General features: G+C 40.3%; 2 protein-coding genes across 9 annotated transcripts in view; one reads left to right on the top strand and one right to left on the bottom strand.

Annotated features, from left to right (window-relative positions):
* Positions 1–6: 6 nt before the first annotated feature.
* ZDHHC16 (zDHHC palmitoyltransferase 16) lies at positions 7–9,543 on the top strand. 7 transcript variants are annotated; one of them, XM_087964705.1, is made up of 11 exons: positions 7–995; positions 2,626–2,881; positions 3,262–3,456; positions 4,017–4,108; positions 5,875–5,903; positions 6,211–6,344; positions 6,481–6,528; positions 6,952–7,037; positions 7,219–7,342; positions 8,273–8,343; positions 8,953–9,423. In XM_087964705.1, the coding sequence occupies exons 2-11, from the start codon at positions 2,642–2,644 to the stop codon at positions 9,065–9,067; spliced, it is 1,134 nt and encodes a 377-aa protein (XP_087820831.1). In that variant the 5' UTR covers positions 7–995; positions 2,626–2,641; the 3' UTR covers positions 9,068–9,423. The 7 variants fall into 7 exon arrangements, with proteins under 7 accessions (XP_087820831.1, XP_026529948.1, XP_087820833.1 ...); XM_026674163.2 differs by having other exon boundaries at positions 7–121; XM_087964706.1 differs by having other exon boundaries at positions 950–1,084.
* MMS19 (MMS19 cytosolic iron-sulfur assembly component) overlaps positions 8,086–19,219 on the bottom strand; it is a 27,845-nt gene continuing 16,711 nt past the window's right edge. For both annotated transcript variants that reach the window (XM_026673969.2, XM_087964704.1), the window contains 15 exons: positions 16,602–16,699; positions 16,278–16,403; positions 15,079–15,234; positions 14,656–14,755; positions 14,389–14,491; positions 13,880–13,957; positions 13,509–13,635; positions 13,248–13,348; positions 13,109–13,165; positions 12,833–13,019; positions 12,430–12,512; positions 12,149–12,313; positions 11,999–12,058; positions 11,784–11,884; positions 8,086–11,554 (listed from right to left, as the gene is read on the bottom strand). In XM_026673969.2, the coding sequence (XP_026529754.2) occupies positions 11,527–11,554; positions 11,784–11,884; positions 11,999–12,058; positions 12,149–12,313; positions 12,430–12,512; positions 12,833–13,019; positions 13,109–13,165; positions 13,248–13,348; positions 13,509–13,635; positions 13,880–13,957; positions 14,389–14,491; positions 14,656–14,755; positions 15,079–15,234; positions 16,278–16,403; positions 16,602–16,699 (1,570 nt within the window). In that variant the 3' untranslated portion in view covers positions 8,086–11,526. The remainder of the gene's footprint in view (positions 11,555–11,783; positions 11,885–11,998; positions 12,059–12,148; positions 12,314–12,429; positions 12,513–12,832; positions 13,020–13,108; positions 13,166–13,247; positions 13,349–13,508; positions 13,636–13,879; positions 13,958–14,388; positions 14,492–14,655; positions 14,756–15,078; positions 15,235–16,277; positions 16,404–16,601; positions 16,700–19,219) is intronic.

Below are 19,219 nucleotides of genomic sequence, written 5' to 3' on the forward strand. Positions count from 1 at the left end.
GTAGCCGCGCATGTGCGAATAAGGATAAGGATGGGGGGGGAAATGATGCCGGGAAGACTGCAATTGTTGAGGAGAGGTCTATAGAGAGGGGTTCATTGAGCCCCAACAATGGCAGCTCCAGGTAAGCGGGAAAGAGTTGGAAGGAAACTGATTTTACATGATGTCTATTGGTAAACGGCCCTTTCCCACGTCTTTGGGTTCCACCGGCTGGCGCCTCCAGAAGTTCCTGCAGTGCTTCTTGCTGAAATCTCTGATCGTCCCCGTGCTCTTGGCGTTGCTGTTGCTTGTTGCTGTGAAACGAAGCTGGGATGAAGTCTCCTTCGCTGGCCGAAGAATTGCCTAGCCGCCTCATTGAAATGCACGCGGGCAAGGATGCTTTGTTTTCTCGCGTCTGTAAAAGGACGATTGATTGGCCGAAGCAGGCGTGCTTCTATTTTTTTTAAGCCTTGGCCTTCTCCAAAGATTCCGATGAATAGATGCCACAATTCTTTTCTTTCTCCTTCGCCATCTGTGATTTTTATTGCCAGAGTCATATGTGTGCCTAAGTAGCTGAGCTTTGCATAGAGGCGGAGTTACAGCCCGAGCTCACCTTGTTCAACTTCCAAGAGTCAGGAAGTATTACAACCTTTAGAAAGCGGTCCATTGGCTCTTCTTCGTGGGTTCCGTTATGTCGTGGGTGTCTTGGTGGAAATTTGGTTGGCAAAAGACAAGTGTGTTAGTAAATATTTGGTATATGCTTACATTATTTTTTTCTGCAGCCTACTCGTGCTTAACGAATTAATGTAAGCATTTTGTCCCGCAAGAATTATCAGGGTCTTCTGATCTTCCCTCTAAATATCTACCCCAAGAAAACTACCGGTAATTGAGATCTATTCTTTGTGAATATTATACAGCGATTATACAACGATCTGACAACATTGCTTTTTAGTGGATAATTTTTTTGGACAACAAGAAGTGTGCTACAATATTACAGCTGCCAAATGAAGTGGATTCAGGTAATTCTTGACCCACCATGAAATATTTTTGTGTGAGAAACTGATATCCCTGCTTAATCTGTGCAATCATATTGTCTCTTGAACAAAAGGTGGGCACCATTTTAATACTTTGGAGGAGGGCATTGTATTTAAAATCGGTAGTGGAAAAACCAGAGAATTTGAGGCAATAATGGAATGCAAGCAGATAGATTTAGATTTTTCAGGATAGCAGATATTTATTGTTTATAATTTTCAGGTTGATTTTGCAAAGCTTTCCACATATTTGTTTGGTTTCTTCTGGAACTTGGCAGGAAGCCACACTTCCTGCACTTGGTGAATTATCATCAAACTTCAGAATGAGGTTTCTCAATACCAAAGAAAGAATTCCACTCCATGTGCAGGGATAAACTTAAGAATAAATAATATGCTTCTATTGACTATTTGAAATAAGAACTGGGAGAAGAGAGAGAGATTAAGAGAGATCTGTTGGCATAAAACCAGTAACAGTTGCTGCAGTTTTAGACAGAAACATGTAGGTCTAATTTTACATTGGCTAAAATTTAATTTGATCTGCCATAGCATCACCTTACGAGGATGCTTTTGGCTCCCACAGAGGACTTCCCAGAGTCATTCTCACTTAATATTAATTGGCCAAGATCAGTTTTCTCCAGAGCTGATCCAGCTCAAGTTCCTTCTTGTTTTTTGATTAGTAGCTGCTTGATGCTGGAGTTATACAAACAGGTAAAAGTAATATTTTAAACATTTGGCCTTCCTTGGTGGCCATAGACTAGTCTAAGTGGGATGATTGGCTCAAGTGAGGCAGAGATGCCAAGGAAGAGATTAGTTTTGAGAGGGATTAGTGATTATGGAATATTTTGGTATTTAGAAAAGATACAGATAAAAGAATGAACGAGGAATAAAAGCAATGATTTTTTTAGAAAAATTTAAAGCTACATTACTTGTCCTTAAATATATATATAGTGTTAAATCTATAACCGTTCTATATAGTGTATCCTATTCAAGAGTATTGGACTAAATTCTAGTTATGCTTTAGCAGTTTAAATGATGTTTGTGTTGGCTAGAGATTATGGAGAACTGATGTCCAATATCTCAGGTGCCTAATCCTGGATTACAATTCCAGACCATGCCAGTTTCATCTAATATCCTCACCATTTGATATATTTTTGGCTTCCTCTGAGTTAGTCCTTTTTCTCCCTTTATTATGGTTCTCTGTAATTATGCAGGGGGAAAAGAAACCCAAACATAATCATAAAAGATGTGCTCTTCAGGGAATTGTAGAGCAAGTTCTGAGCACCTTCTGCATTTTGAATACAATATGCATGTGGTCACACAAGGTATCTTGCTGTTCAGCCTAGGAAAGGAAGCAGAAACAAAGTCACAACCTTTATTACTGTGTTGTTATTGGTGTTATGGAAGAGGGCATAGCTCTTCCATTAATGCTGCACTGGAGACATCCAAAGTGAGTGATTCCCCAGCCACAATGCTAACCATGACTGCAAGGATTCTTCACCTACTTGCAATGGGGCATTACCGAACAAGATGATGATGGAGCACTGCTCTGAGTGTCTGGTGCCAACGTTTTCCTCACCAAGCCCTGTCAAACATTTGACATTTCCTCCTTTCTTCCCAGGTTCTGAGCTGCAGAGATGAGGAGTCGCCGCCAGATGTATTATTCTGCTGTCATGCGTTTCTTCCTGAAGTGTTTGCGGATAGGTCAGCGGCGCCGGTTCTGGCTGACCCAGCAAGTGGAACAACTGTGGCTATATGGGCATCTCTGTTTGCGCTCTCTGTTTTACAACTCTTTTGCTGATAGCGACACAGCTCTTGATGCCCTCTTTGAGCCTATATACTGGCTGGTAGATCATGTCACTCGTTGGTTTGGAGTGGTGAGTACTTAGAAAAACAAAACAAAATTGGGAGCTTAAGGAGAGATATTTTCTGTATTAATAAAGTTATAGCTCCAGTTTTCAAGCTACATACTTACAGTAGCTAGTTCAAAGTGCTTAAGTAAAGCCAGGAGATTTAAAAAAAAGAACTGAAGCTGTGGGAGGATGTGCCATTAGGACTTCATAGAATCTGTTAACTATTATCTCTTTCGGCTTCCCAGAAAACAAGATGAAATAATAGAAAGCTCAAACCTTGCAAGAAATAAATAAAGCAGGAAAGAGCATAAAGGGAATGTATCTGCCACATATCCTTTCTCTTCCAAAGGGCTGACTTGAAATATAGTACCTTGCTAGCTCAAATTCCTTTATCCCTTCAACAGGTATTTGTGGCTCTGGTGATAACACTGACCACTTCTGTGGTGGCCATAGTGTACATTTGCCTCCTTCCAACGATTCTCCAGACCTATTCCATTCCCTGGATCTTCTGGCATATTATCTATGGCCATTGGAACCTTGTCATGATTGTTTTCCATTACTACATGGCTATCACTACTCAGCCTGGCTATCCACCACAGGTAGGACTGAGGCTTTAATACTTATATTTGGACTTCTTTTAGCATTTGATATTTCTTTTAGATTCATAGGCAGGGCTGCTCGGCATGGTTTCCAGCCTTTTTTCTGTCTATCTGGGTTCACACTTACTAAACTATCTTCCAGCCAACCATATTTCAGCTTTATGTGTTATGCAAACCATATGGTTAATTTATGATTCAGTGTGCTATGTAAATCCAGAACTCAGTTCACTATGGATAAATATGTTGTGGAAACCCGACCACTAGGCATTTTACTATGAAATGTCAAGGACCAAAAACAGCTGGAGTTGTTCACATGCTGTGAACAACACCCCCCCCAGAGTATGCCAAGAGCTTCTGATCATTATCTTTGGTAAGAATGAAAAGAATGAAAAGGCAATGTCTTTGCTACTCAACAATACTTACAATTGATTTTAGCCAAAAGTCTGACAAGCAATGCTCCACCATGCTCAAAAGTCTGACAAGCAATGCTCCACCATGCTCAAAAGTCTGACAAGCAATGCTCCACCATGCTCAAAAAAGCTGCTTTTCCTTTTCTACAGCACCCAAAGAATGATCTTGCTGCTGTGTCAATATGCAGGAAATGTATTGCGCCCAAACCTGCCCGAACCCACCACTGTAGCATCTGCAACAGGTGAGCCATCATTGTGTATATTGAAGTGTGTCTGTATTTCATTTCTTTCATTCTTCCCTGCCACCTTTGCTTTTTTTTGAGTCATCCTTGTTATTTGAGAACCTTGGAAAAGCTCAGCTCTTTCCCTCTTTTGCTACAAGGCATACGGTGACCCCATATGAGGTTCTGCAAGTTTCATTTCTTGCTGATTCCTCTCAAATTATGAAAATTATTGATTAGGTTTGCTTCTGCAAATCTGTGAACATGAAATATTAGCCATACAACTCTTGTCTAGCAGAAGTTCTTAAGTATCTGTTAGTCTTCATTCTGATTGCCAGCTTCCCTTTAGTATATTCCTGCTTGTTATATTTTAACCAGCTGCTCATTTAGTTGACTTAGAATAACATGTGAGCACCAATGCATGTATTTATATGGTGCAAAGTTTCTCTGAGGGAGAAGTGAAGTGTTTATGGTGGCATTTTTAATTGCCTCAACAGTAGGACTGACTAGGTTATGCTGTGGGCTTTTGTTCTGTTATGCATGAGTACAAGTCTAATTTTAGAAGAGTATTTGTAGCTCAGGGTTGAATTGTGGAGTCCTGAGTGCTCACTGAGCTTGGGTGTTTTCTTGCAAACGTTTCATTATCCAACTAGGTAACATCATCAGCGCAGTCTAATGTTCCCTATATTTTGTTTCAGCTACATTATATAAATTTTGGATAATTTTTTTCCAAAGTGAAATTTGTTCTGATACATAAAGCAGGATTGTTTGTAAGAAGAGAAAAAGATTACACAAATCTGATAGATTCCTATATATGGATCTTGCACAAATTCTGTCACTGTTGGGATTAAAAATAGATTCTAGATTTAAATCTAAATCTATTTCTCTTCCTCTTGGTGAATTTGAATTTTTTGCACTCTTCAGCAATTAAAAATATTTAATTTCATCACCTAAAGCAATAACAACCAAACATTTGCTTTCAGTTTTTAAAAATGAAAGTTAGCCTTTTCAAACAGCTAACACTGTATATTTTATTTGTGATTATGCATCTATAGAGTACACACAGGCTTATCTTTGGGCACACCAACTTAATGTTAGCTTTTGTGATATGAATATTAATAATTATAAAGTATTCAATAAAATCAATACATTCTTTGTTATTAAACATGCCAGCTGCACAGATTTCCAGTTTGCTTCTGGATGCAATTTTAAGGTGCTGGTTGTTATCTATAAAGTCCGCATAGCATAGGGATGGGTTACTTGAACAACTGGCTGTGTTCTATCACTGCCTGGTTAGTTCAGTCCTGCAGTTGGTGTGTTCCTAGTTTCTTTGAGATCGTTTCTCAGAACCGCAGAAGGACGACTTTTCCATAGCAGCAACTGCATTCTGGAAGAGGTCCCCCACCCCCAAGATTTGGATGACCCAATTCTGCCGTTTAGAAGAGCCATGAATATTTGGTTCTTTACCCTAGCAGAGTGAGACCTCTCACCATCACACTTGCCATTTTTTATTACTTTCATTTTCTTGATTTTGCTGTAATTTCCTTGTTACGAGTCAATCAAAGTTATTGAGAGTAGGGTAGCATAAAGCTTAATTATTTTTATTCCCAAGACTGAGAAATAATGTTCATGATCCATTAAATCTCTACTAAAGGGGTAATATGCAACTCAGCCTCTGGTTTATTTTGTTTTTCACCTCTATGCTTGAACTATTCGTTTGTTAAATAGTTATGCTGCATATCAACAACCCTTCTGTAATTAAAATTAATGCTGATTCCCTCCCACAGGTGTGTGTTGAAGATGGACCATCACTGCCGTATCCTTTTGCAGGTCTGTAATAGGACTAAGCATAAAGGATCAGGTTCAGGTGGATTGTTTGTTGAGGAAATTTAAGGGATTCTGTTCACATAAACAGAATGGAATATCTTGAAAACAATTCTCCACAGCAAGTGATTTATGACATGCATCAGGAAAAAGTTTGACACCTCTTTTTAACACAAGTGGTTCACATTGAAAGTCCAAAAGAATGCTGTGGAAATTAGGTGTTTATAGGCTGGGCTGTTGTACATGGGAAAAGGTTGGCTTTCTCCCTGGAGTTAAAGATCTTTAACCTGAAGAGACAGCATGGCTTAACAACTGTGTGGGACACTACAATCATCGCTATTTCTTCTCCTTCATGCTTTTCATGACCATGGGCTGCATCTACAGCAGTATCAGTGGCTGGGACATGTTCTGGGAAGCTTATGCTGCCATTGAGGTGAGCACAGGAGGCAACCTGTTTTCTTCAGGGGAAAAGGCCTTGAAACTTGCAGAGGTGCTGCCCTATGCAGCAGGGGTGCATATAGGCCAAGAATTGAATGAGGGTAACTGGTGGCCTTTTTTCCATCCGATAGAAAATGAAACTACTTGACAAGGAGAAACTGCACGTGACAGCCAATCAGGTGGGGTACTGCTCATCAGCTGTTCAAATCAAGGACAGTCGGAAGTGATTGTCACAATTCACTTTTAATTTCCTGGGCACAGACGCTTTCCATTCTTCCTCACAAGGGAGCTATGGAACACCATTCAACTGGCATTTTGTCCCTATATATGAAGGAGACATTTCCCAAACCAGATGTTTTGTCTGCTTTTGAAAGATAAATGCTAATGGGGAGTAAGGAAAATGTGTCCTGGGTCCCAGTGCTCTGCCCATCTCTCTCATGACCATAGTCTTTGTGTCTTAAAAATGTACCAGGCTTGCTTGCTGTGCTTTCCATTTCATTTGTTCGTCCTAGAAAGCCCTTGGCAGCTTCTGGTTTGGGCCACTGCTTTTTCTTCCCTGCATTCTCACTTGCAATTGTGGCAACATTTGCTCTTACTTACAGACTTACTCTCAGACACCACCACCCATCTTTTCCTTCCGCCAGCGAGCTTTCCACAAGAGCATAGTGTACGCCTGGGTCCTCTGCAGGTAACTGATCCAGTTCTTTGATGGAAAGTGTTGGGAGGGAAACTACTTCAGGAAACTTTCAGGGTGCTGCCAAGTGAATCTTGGGAGTATCCCAGTTTGCATGGTGCTCCACCAACTCATTTTTACAAGTATTCTTCTCAGCAGAGTTTGACATCCATGTTCTTTAAACTGTTCCTCTCAGTTCAGTAGCCGTGGCATTGGGTGCCCTCATGCTCTGGCACTCAGCCCTCATCACCCGTGGCGAGACCAGCATCGAAAGACACATCAATCACAAAGAAAAAAAGAGGCTACAGAAAAAGGGCAAGGTAAGAGCCACAAGGGAGAAAGAAAAAGGGGGACAGACCCGCAGCTACTAACAAAAAGTTCTTTCTAGCATGCCTCTAAAAAACCTGTAAATGTTTTAGATTTGCTGGTTTCACTTTTCTGCCTTTTAGAAACACGAGGCACTTTTTACACTGCAGTTCATCATAGTTTTAAATTTTATGCTACTTTATTTGGGTTATTTTAATGTGTTTAGAATTCTATATACACACTATCATCTAGTAAAGCCGAAAGGTTTCCCCCCCCCCCCCCCCCCCCCCCCCCCCCCCCCCCCCCCCCCCCCCCCCCCCCCCCCCCCCCCCCCCCCCCCCCCCCCCCCCCCCCCCCCCCCCCCCCCCCCCCCCCCCCCCCCCCCCCCCTTATATCCCCCCCCCCCCCCCTTTTTTTTTTTTTTTTTTTTAAAAAAAAAAAAACCCCCCCCCAAAAAAAAACAACAACCCCCCCCCAACAAAACCCCCCCCAACCCCCCTTTTCTCCCCCCCCCCCCCCCACTCTTCTATTTAACTAATTTTTTTTTCTCAGTTGATTGTTTCTGTAGTTTTTGATGGTCTCTGTATCACAGAGGTCTATGTATCACAGATAAACTATAGGCCTTTCTTTACTAGCAATTTAGAATTTATCAAGTAAAGCTCAGATCAAGATACAGGAAATTTTGAGGACAAAAAGTTCTTTCAAGAGCATTTCTTTTACTATGGTTGACACTTCTAGCACAAAAGTGCAATGCCAATTACCATGAGCTTTCTTTATTGTACATTTTAAAATTGCCTTGTATGGAGTTTGGTTGTTGTTAAATATCTGAAGTCCTTGCCAATCACAAATACATACACATCTTTTCTCCTCTATAGAGGAAGAGTACTTGAGTTAGAATCAAAATAATTGAATAGCGTTTCATTCCCCTTTTCTCTTGGCTCTAGATATTTCGAAATCCATACAGCTTTGGTCCACTGGGCAACTGGAAGGTTTTCCTGGGTGTCGAAAGACGGAGGTAATAGATGTGAATGTACTACATATATTAGAATAGGATGGATGTTGCAATTGATGAAATTAACTATCATAACTGGAATTAGACTCATAATACAGTCATATTCCAAGTACCTGGCAATTAGAAAATGCTAACAGAAGCAATATTAAAGCAGACTTCCACGTCTTCCTGCACTACAGGTAGTTCTTGATTTACAACCATAATTGGGACCAAAATTTTGATCAAAAGTCAAGGTGCCACATTACCGATGTTATAACTATTTTTATGATGGTCAAGCAAGTCACAACATTCTTTAAGTAAACCATGTGGTCATTAATTGTGAACCCATTTTATGTATTGGGTGTTTTTTTGCCAGAAAATGGGGGAAGAGTTGCTAACACGATCACATGATATGGGATGCTGCAACCCAGTGTAAATGTGAACTGGTCACCAAGCAACCAAAATGTGATCATGTGACCACAAGGGTGGGATGGCAACCATAACTTCAAGAATAGATCATGAGTACTGTAATTTTTGAATGTATTGTAACCTCAAACTGTCATTTAAGTGACCGGTCATAAATTGAGGAGTACTTGTACACATTTCTTACTGAAGCCCTGCTCTTTTTCCCAGACACTGGATCACTCGAGTTCTACTACCTTCCCCACATCCCCCTTATGGATCTGGCTTGAGTTGGGAAACTCCTCCTTGTGTTGCTCAACAGAAGAGGCCTCTTTTGACAATTTGAATTGGATGAAGAACTAATTGTCCCAGCAGGTGGAAGACTTGAAACCACAGGCTTCTTTCACTGGGAAGCATAACAGAAGACACTGTCCCTAAACTGGCAGACTAACATCACAATGGCATTATCTGCAGTGAACTGCTCATCCCACAGGAGACTGGAGAACCTCCAGCTGCAGTCTGGGATCTACTGCCTGTGTCTATTTTGTTTTGCACATAGTCCAGTGGGGCTGGAGCAAACTATTGAGAAGGGGCAAAGTAGCTCTTTCCCTAACTCGAGGAAGTTAACTGGCATATTAGGTCTTGTTGCTCTTCCTGTAAGGACTTATTTTTTTTACCATAAAAATAAATATATATAAACAATCATCTCCTCTTTAGTGGGAAAGGAGCAGTGGAAAGATTTAAATACAAAAACTGTTGATTCATAACTAACAAGAGTAACTATTTTTTTAAAAAAAATAGTAATTCTTTACTTTCAATACTGATTTCTGATTCAATGGTTATTTCAAGCCAACAAGCAACATTGATACTAAGGAACATGTCCATTATCAATATCTATCCAGGCTATATTCAACAAGTTGTTTTTCCTGTCAATGGGACAAATTAATGTTTCAACAGCTACAATTCAGCTGCAGCTCTAACATGTGTGATATGTTTCTATAACACGCGTAACAAGGTTATTTTAAGAGGGAGGAGTCTAGAGTTATCCCTTTCCCCAACAGGCAGAAATTTGCACTGGGTCTCACCGGATTAAACCCTCACTAATTTAGTACAGCAATAATCAGAGCATGGCACTATTGGCTAGTATCCCAACTCTTTTTGTAGCAACAATTACACACCCCCGTTAGCCAGAATGGTCTTGCATTTCTCCAGCTATTTATCAATAAAGCACCAGAAAAGCTGTTATGTAGAGTATTAAAACCAAATAGTTGAGCATTTAAGACTGGAGCCCCACAGTTTATTAATTGTTCTATGTTCAATGAACAGAACATCCAAAAATTATTTTATGTAAAAAAAAAAAAAGTTGAAATGGTGTCGTCTTTTAAACAGAATTTTTTAGCAGTCCTTCCCAGCTTTATATTCCAGCAACTTTGACTCTTGTGAAGTGCAGCCTTTTCCTAATATTTACAATAGTATACAATATCATGATCACTGTGCAGTGATCTATTCTTACCCACTTTCTGTTGCAATTCTGCTATATTTGTTAATGAGATGTCCTTCGACAGTACTAAATCAAGGAAACCTGTTTCTTTAGTGTCTTTTAAGCAGGGCAGTATCCCAGTGTTAAGGCTTTTCAAAATTAGTCTGAATAGGAAATGCTTCATAAAAATCTAGGTGGAATACTATATGCAGGTGGAATACTAGGTGGAATACTTTATAAACAGCACTAATAAAGAATATAAGGGATGAGATGTTGCCAATTTTACATCTAAATAGTTTCATCCCCTAAACTAGCTTGGAACTGTTCAAATCAGCATGGTGGATATTATACTCAACACTTCCCTTACCATCCTCTCTGCTTCATTTCAATTATTTCAGGAAATTTTTATTAAAATAAATGGGAGACTAGCTTACAGCAAAGAACCAGCCTTCACCATTTTTATTTCCAATATCATTTTTCAGCTCTAAAGGTATTTTTAAAAATGATGAGTAGTTTCCGGCCAGCACTTTTGTTTCCTGAAGTATCCAACTTACATCCCACCCCCAAAGATAAGCAGGGACAGCAAGTGGCAACCTATAGTTGGCAAATTGGTGTTTTATAGAATACCACATTCCTGTTGTCAACCATATAACATACTCTCAAGCAACTCTAAATGAGCCTTAACTCTGCTTTCAGCAGTTTATATTTTGCTCAAACACAGCTACCCAAGATAGATAAACAACTGTCTAAGTAACCCTTTCCATAGTTCTTGCCATTTGTATTTAGAATAATTCTGAATTTTATAGTTATCCCAAATTGTAATAATTTATTTTGTTTATGACTACATGTGTTTTATGTGTGCAAAATCACTATAAATGAAAATTGTTTGAATTCCTCTAATAGATAATTAGCTATGGTTTATAGTGGTTAATTTTTATACCACTAAATGAGGAATATAAGAATGTAGTACTCCAGCAACATGAATAATAGCAGAACTGAAGTCACTATGCTCAGTTCAATGTCTTTCTCTTAAGAGGCATCTTCTCCAGAAGCTTTCAACAAATGGGTTATTTATTCTTCTAACCCCATCTATTGCACACAGGAGATTCTGCTACCTCTATGCCATACTGCACTGCAGTAAAAAGTGAGGCTTGAGGGTTGCATCCACTGTGGTTAGGATTCCAGCAGCCTATAAAAAAGGCAATCCACTCCTAAAAAGGAAGGAAACGCCTCCATTTTTGTCCAAAGCTTTGCTGAACTGCAAGAAAAATGGTCCAAGGCAAACAGCACAAAAGCTTGTCAGTCAGGATTCAGAGAGTAACGTTTCACCTGCCAGGTGTCCCAAGCAAAAACCTGTAAAGTATAGACCACAGATTTCGATGAGAAGAGGAAAGGATACAGACTGCAAATCATGCTTCCCAAAGCTTATTATCAAAGTCAAAATTATTCAGGGCTATTTTAGCATTGTACGACTAGTTTCATTACAGAGGCTTTTTAAATAGCTGATATCAAAGAGGTCTAGTTGATCAGGGCTGCTATTAAAAAGGAAAGAAACAGAACCGAGGAACAATGTAAACCTTACCATTCTCCTCGTGCTATGACAGCTTCTTTACGTACAAGGCGCTTCTTGTCATCTAAAGGCTTGGCCAATGCTCGAATGACTTTTGGCTTGAATGGGATCACCTGTCAAGAATTGGAAAGCCCCATTTTAATGAGGACTCAACTAAAGCCCCGTTTATAAACTAACGAGGGAGATGAACTGCCAAATTACCAGCCACAAATGCTTTCACCACTTACCACTGGGGTAGGTAAGGAGGCAAGTGCATGGAGGCACTGAAGGGCAGCAATACGGATTGCCTGCAACACATAAAAAGGCATACAATTAAGTTTCGAAGCTTCTTCCAGATAGAAAAGGAAGACTGAGGAAGGAAATACTACCCTACTCACCATGGCAGAATTGTCTGTTAGGTTAAGAAACTTGCCCACAAGTGTGTCGATGTGGAGATGCATAACATGAGGTGCATCAAGTAGCAATGGCTGTATGCAATGCAAAGTTGAAAGCTGCACCACATGGTCAGAACATGACAGAGACTCTAGTAACAGAGGCAGCAACTGTGAGAATGGGTGAAGGAGAGAAGGAAAGGGTCACATTTCCTTTACTATTATACACTTGGATTTAAGGAACCCACAACAGGTAAAGAGAACCTTGGCCATCGTTTTACACTCACTGTAGGCAGCTCTGTCACTAGCACTGGCTTGGGCAAGTGATTTAATATGTGAGACAGGCCTTTCAGGTAATTTGTTTTCACATCTAGGAGGAAAAATGCAGTCCAGTTAAGATTTTTCTACAAAAATATCATCGCAACATTCATTTGCATCAGATTCCAACAGCTACAGACAGAGGCCCACTTGTTGGCAGTAAAAAAACACATCATTCTTCTATTTCTCAATTCTTTCTCTCATGGAGCTGGCCAATTAAGGCTGCAAATTCTCCTGTCTGCCCCTCAAGCAATAACAGAAAGCTCAAACCTTGCAAGAAATAAAGCAGGAAAGAGCATAAAGTTCCTTTTCTCCTATGGAGAGAGTATACTGCCTAGGAAATGTTTTTAAGAAAAACACAAGATTTCTTACCAGGAGTGGATGTGTGGAAATTTTGCACCAACCGTGGCACACAATCTGTGAAGAAATGCTGGCGGAACATGAGACGCACCTCAGCATGACAGCTCTTGCCCAATACATCAGTAGAATCAGCCATGAGCAAGGCAAAGCCATCGCCCACTGCAGGGCCAAGAACGGTGTCCCCCAAAAGCTGGAGTAGCTGTAGAGCAAACAACAGCAGGACATGTTTAAAAAAGAGGTCAAGGTATTAGGTCTTTATGAGAATCCCAGCTTTTCTCTAGAGCTCACCTTGTCGGTCAGCTGTGTGATCAATGGGTGATAGCGTAGCAACAACGCTTTACTCACCTGCAAGGACAAAAAGATACAATCAACTCTGAAACTAGCATGGAGGAAGCATGAGTATGCATACAACATTATGCAAACCTACCCACAACAGCAGTGTAAGGGCCTGGTGTTGATAGGGACCTTCATTTAAGCCTCGTTCCAGCGTTTTTATGGCCGTTTCCAAGAGCTGATCTAAGTGTGTCCCTGAAAACAGCAGAAACAGCTGTTACACCTTTGTTACGTTTTCTAACAGTTAAACTATGTAATATGTAGCACAACAGGGTTTGGGTTTTTTAGTTTTAATAGTTTTAGGGTTTCAGTAGCATGAGAGTATCACCCTAATTCTATGGCTTTCGTTTATTACCTTCTGGGTATTTGTTGATCAATCCTGCAAAGCATTTGGCAGCGGCAGTAGCAGTGAATGGGCAGTCACAGGAACAGCTAAGAGCTAGTAGCTGATGCAACAACCGATCCTGCTGAGGAATTGCCACCTGCAAGGAAAGCAGACATTGCAGAAGGTGACAGGAAACTTTCCACTGGCACCTCACCTTGGCATCGCATAGTGCAGATCTAGTCTCAAGTAAATTTCCAAATGTTCCTGACCTACGATGTCCACGGTCCTCACCACCAGCAATGGTTAGAATGGTGGAAGTTGATGTGCGAATGTTTGAAAGGCCGCAAGTTATCCCACCCCATTCTCTAAAAACCCCACTGAAAATTCTCCCCAGGACTCACTGTTCTTGGCAGTGAACATACGAAGGCCATAAGGAGAGCAACCAGTCTTCTTGGGGCTGCCGCTGGACATGGCCCATCCTGTAGAAAAGACGTTGTTTTTACTATGCGTGTTATCCAGAAATGTCTAAGAATGCTTTTCCAAACACCATTTTGGTGTAGTGCTTAAGGTGCTGGACCAGAAACCAGGAAATCATGAGTTCTAGTCTTCCCTTAGGCCAGGGGTGTCCCAACCTTGGCAACTTTAAGACTTGTGGACTTCAACTCCCAGAATTCCTCAACCAGCTTTGCTGGTTGAGGAATTCTGGGAGTTGAAGTCCACAAGTCTTAAAGTTGCCAAGGTTGGACACCCCTGCCTTAGGCACAGGAGCTGGCTGGTGATTCTGGGACTGTCACTCACTGTCAGCTCGTTTCAAGGAAATGTGATATGGGGAAAATAGAAGGAGGAAGCCTTAGGAACACCACCTTGAATTGCATGAAATAAATAGCTGGCACAGATTAGGCTCAAATACCTGAAAGGGATGAAAAGGGCTGGGATAGTTGTTTTCGGGCAGGAAGGAAAGTTCTCCATCCAGGAAGAGAGGTACCACTTTGGACACACTCTGGGCAGCCAATCTGCCAACAATTGACACTAAATTAATGGACAGAAAGGTCAAGAGAAAGAGACTACCAAAACCTCCCCTAATAACCTTTGACTTGCATCAAGCAGAAACTCAGTCTTATCCAAATGAAATTCTAAATTGTACAGCATCAGAAACCACAAGGGACCTGTTACTCACTCTGGGCTTAAGTGCATGCAGGCCGCACTGATGACTAACACCATGGATGATAAGGCTTCTTCTGTTAGCAGAACTGCGTCAGGGGTTGTTTGAGAATTTTCTGAAAGCGGTAATAGAAACTGAGATGTTAGTTCTTATTAGTTCTTTTCAGGGGTCCTTTCAATGTATTGCCTAGCTGTTTTACAGAGAAGAAATTATAACTCATGAAGCGGCTCTGAACAGATGAGGGAGGAATAAAGGCCAGTCCAACATATGAATTTAAACACACAAAACTTGTGTGTTATCTCTCTTCTTGTTCGGAATTACAAAGACAAATAATATCATTAATCAATCTAGAACTGGGGGGGGAAACAGTCCAACCTTAACTATAGGTTCTGCTTTAGTTGAGAGGGTGTAAAACAGTGAGTATTTCTGCCATCCTACCTTCCAAAGCAGCTTGTACTGCTAAGCCTAGCAAGCAGGATACCACTTCCTGATGGAAATACCAATATGTCTGAGCATTTTTCTGGCACTGAAGGGCGACCTGTTGTAAGCTGTGGCACACAGATACCACTGAATTATTACTTGCTGGCATTTTGCCTGCAAAAACAAGAGCAAATTTAAAACCTCATGGTATTAAAAAAGAACTTGTATTTATTGATGATTCATATATTTGAAAAATGATCACTACATTGTCTGTAATCGAATTACCACCACACTGTGGCATAATGATTAAAAGTGCATCATTTGCAAAGCAGTTCCGCATATCATCGTTTTGCTCCTCTCCATTGCAAGTGAGCAATCAAACCAGAAAGTCTATAATTTCTGTAAAATGAATCTACTTAAAACGGCAGATTTTAAATTTGTACTGACCTCAAAACCAAACTTTCAAAACATATTTATTTCATACTTCCAATGTTATACTACTATTTGGAGACTGGAATATTTCAAAGTCAAGCCTATGGTGCACACAGTCTTAAAAATGATTTCTCAGCTTAATAAATCAAGATGTAAGATTTAATAAATGACTAGGAATTTCTTCAAAGACACTACACCATGACAATAATAGACTGCAATAAACATTCTGACAGCACATCGCCTTCACTATATGATTTCGTTTCTCCGTTTCTCATAAAAAAATTCTATTAGTGTGAAAAGTTTGTTATCTCTTATTTTCCCAGGTTGCAGGTATACTTTGTTGATGAACAAAAGGTATGTTTTCATAGTTGCTGGCCTGCATTGTGGAAAATTGGAATATTTATTGTTTTTATTTATTTATTTATTTAACATATTTTTAACATTTTTATCTGTTCTGAGACACCCAGATTAGTTAGATGAGATAGGTGGCCATACAAATCAAATAAATAATAAAATCATAGGAAGTCTGGAATTAGTCCAAACTTTGAAGTCCTGTCATATATAATTATAGAACAATGATTTACTGCCTGTAGTAGAAGACATTAAGAATTTAGAGTTCAGAGCTCTTCCCATGGAAAGAGGCTACACAAGCACACACAGATTCTAAGTCTTTCCATCTTTTTGAGCACAATTGTTGCAGAAATCTGGCTCTTTCTAATACAATCTCAAACATCAGATACGAGTTCCCCTTCTCAAAATTCCAGTAGTGCCATTTAAAACATTACCTTTCTGAATCTGCTGGAGATGTTGCAAGAGGATAGGAACAGTTTGCCTTACAATACTAGGATGGGAGGACACTGCTGCCAGAGCTTGTAGATGTTTCTCGTGAGATAAAGTATTGTCCTGAAGTTCTGAAACATATGAATCATATAATTAGTTTAGTCAAAAATATTTGACTTTCTCATGATAGAACAGAATCTTCCATATGCAGGTTAAGTTTATTTACAAGAAATCTATTTACAATGCAATCAAAACTACTGAGAAATTCAGACAGGGAATTAGCACTTCCATGCAACTATTAAGAAAGGCATCAACTGGAAAGATTCTACCTGGTTCCAGTACTTTTGAAAGCTTCTGAACCAAACACTTGCTGAGGATTTCTGGGTAGACAGGAGCAAGGGTGCCAGCAGCATCCATAGCTGCCAAACTAAGAAGATGTAGAAAAAGTAAGAATGAACTGCCATAATGAAACACACAGATCATTTCTGTGAGGATCAAATTTTTGAAACTGTAATATCATATATTCTATGTATAGAATATACAGGTGAAACTCGAAAAATTAGAATATCGTGCAAAAGTTCATTTATTTCAGTAATGCAACGTAAAGGATGAAACTATATATGAGATAGACTCATTACATGCACAGCAAGATAGTTCAAGCTGTGATGTGTCATAATTGTGATTATTATGGCTTACAGCTCATGAAAACCCCAAATCCACAATCTCAGAAAATTAGAATATTGTGAAAAGGTTCAATATTCTAGGCTCAAAGTGTCCCACTCTAATCAGCTAATTAAACCATAACACCTGCAAAGGGTTCCTGAGCCTTTAAATGGTCTCTCAGTCTGGTTCAGTAGGAAGCACAATCATGGGAAAGACTGCTGACCTGACAGTTGTGCAGAAAACCATCATTGACACCCTCCATAAGGAGGGAAAGCCTCAAAAGGTAATTGCAAAAGAAGTTGGATGTTCCCAAAGTGCTGTATCAAAGCACATTAATAGAAAGTTATGTGGAAGGGAAAAGTGTGGAAGAAAAAGGTGCACAAGCAGCAGGGATGACCACAGCCTGGAGAGGATTGTCAGGAAAAGGCCATTCAAAAGTGTTGGGGACTTTCACAAGGAATAGACTGAGGCTGGAGTCAGTGCATCAAGAGCCACCGGATCTGGACATGGGCTTCAAATGTCGTATTCCTCTTGTCAAGCCGCTCCTGAACAACAAACAAAGTCAGAAGTGTCTTACCTGGGCTAAAGAAAAACAGAACTGGTCTGTTGCTCAGTGGTCCAAAGTCCTCTTTTCTGATGAGAGCAACTTTTGCATCTCATTTGGAAACCAAGGACCCAGAGTCTAGAGGAAGAATGGAGAGGCACACGCTGCAAGATGCTTGAAGTCCAGTGTGAAGTTTCCACAGTCTGTGTTGATTTGGGGAGCCATGGCATCTGCTGGTGTTGGTCCACTGTGCTTCATTAAGTCCAGGGTCAATGGAGCCGTCTACCAGGAGATTTTGGAGCACTTCATGCTTCTTTCTGCAGACGAGCTTTATGGGGATGCTGACTTCATTTTCCAGCAGGACTTGGCACCTGCCCACACTGCCAAAAGCACCAAAACCTGGTTCAATGACCGTGGGGTTACTGTGCTTGATTGGCCAGCAAACTCACCTGACCTGAACCCCATAAAGAATCTATGGGGCATTGCCAAGAGAAAGATGAGAGACATGAGACTGAACAATGCAGAAGAGCTGAAGGCCGCTATTGAAGCATCCTGGTCTTCCATAACACCTCAGCAGTGCCACAGGCTGATAGCTTCCATGCCATGCCGCATTGAGGCAGTAATTGCTGCAAAAGGGGCCCAAACCAAGTACTGAGTACACATGCATGCTTATACTTTTCAGAGGTCCGATATTGGTCTATGTACAATCCTTGTTTTATTGATTGCATGTAATATACTAAATTTCTGAGATTGTGGATTTGGGGTTTTCATGACCTGTAAGCCATCATCATCACAATTATGACACATCATGGCTTGAACTATCTTGCTTTGCATGTAATGAGTCTATCTCATATATTAGTTTCACCTTTTAAGTTGCATTACTGAAATAAATGAACTTTTGCATGATATTCTAATTTTTTGAGTTTCACCTGTATGGTATAGAAGGGGACGCGGTGGCTCAGAGGCTAAGACGCTAAGCTTGTCGATCATAAAGGTTGGTAGTTCGCCAGTTCGAATCCCTAGCACCGCGTAACGGAGTCAGCTCCCATTACTTGTCCCAGCTTCTGTCAACTTAACAGTTCGAAAGCACGTAAAAATGCAAGAAGAAAAATAGGGACCACTTTGGTGGGAAGGTAACAGCATTTCTTGCGTGTTGGGCATTTAGTCATGCCGGCCACATGACCACGGAGATGTCTTCGGACAGTGCTGGCTCTTCAGCTTTGGAACAGAGATGAGCACCGCCCCCTAGAGCCAGAAAAGATTAGCACATATGTGCGAGGGGAACCTTTACTTATATTCTATGTGTGAGGTTTTATAACTGTTAAGTTTATAAACACTCTGAACCAGAGTGATGCCAAATGCCTAGATTTTGCAAAATTCCATCCAGAAGTGTTAGGCTAAAAACTGGCAGTAGAGGATAGGAATTCTCACTAGACATATTATCAAATAATCTGACAGGCTTTGAACCATGGCTTGAGCAATTAAAAACTTAACTGAATTAACTGGTTCTTCTATGGAAAAATTATCAACACTACTGGCCAAGTTCCATAAAATATTAATCTGGAAATGCTAATCTAGGTGAAAGTAGGTGTATAGTTAGACCTTTTTTTAAAAAAAAAAACCCAACTATTTTAGTATATGAAATCCATGCTGAGCCACAACACAGCTTATTTCTTTGAGCATATCTTGTTATGTGAACCCAGCTTAGATTATTCGGACACAAATTAATATCAAAGAATG

The sequence above is a fragment of the Notechis scutatus genome, chromosome 4 (genome assembly GCF_049901735.1).
Source record: "Notechis scutatus isolate UNSWTSFEM ecotype Mainland chromosome 4, rNotScu1.2, whole genome shotgun sequence".
Lineage (NCBI taxonomy): Eukaryota > Metazoa > Chordata > Lepidosauria > Squamata > Elapidae > Notechis > Notechis scutatus.

What these genes read in the sequence shown, in the direction of transcription:
- ZDHHC16 (XM_087964705.1), top strand. Translation starts at nt 2,642, where the DNA reads ATGAGGAGTCGCCGCCAGATGTATTATTCTGCTGTCATGCGTTTCTTC. An exon ending in CACTGTAGCATCTGCAACAG is followed by an intron (nt 4,109 to 5,874) that starts GTGAGCCATCAT and finishes TCCCTCCCACAG; the next exon opens with GTGTGTGTTGAAGATGGACC. An exon ending in AAGCTTATGCTGCCATTGAG is followed by an intron (nt 6,345 to 6,480) that starts GTGAGCACAGGA and finishes TCCATCCGATAG; the next exon opens with AAAATGAAACTACTTGACAA.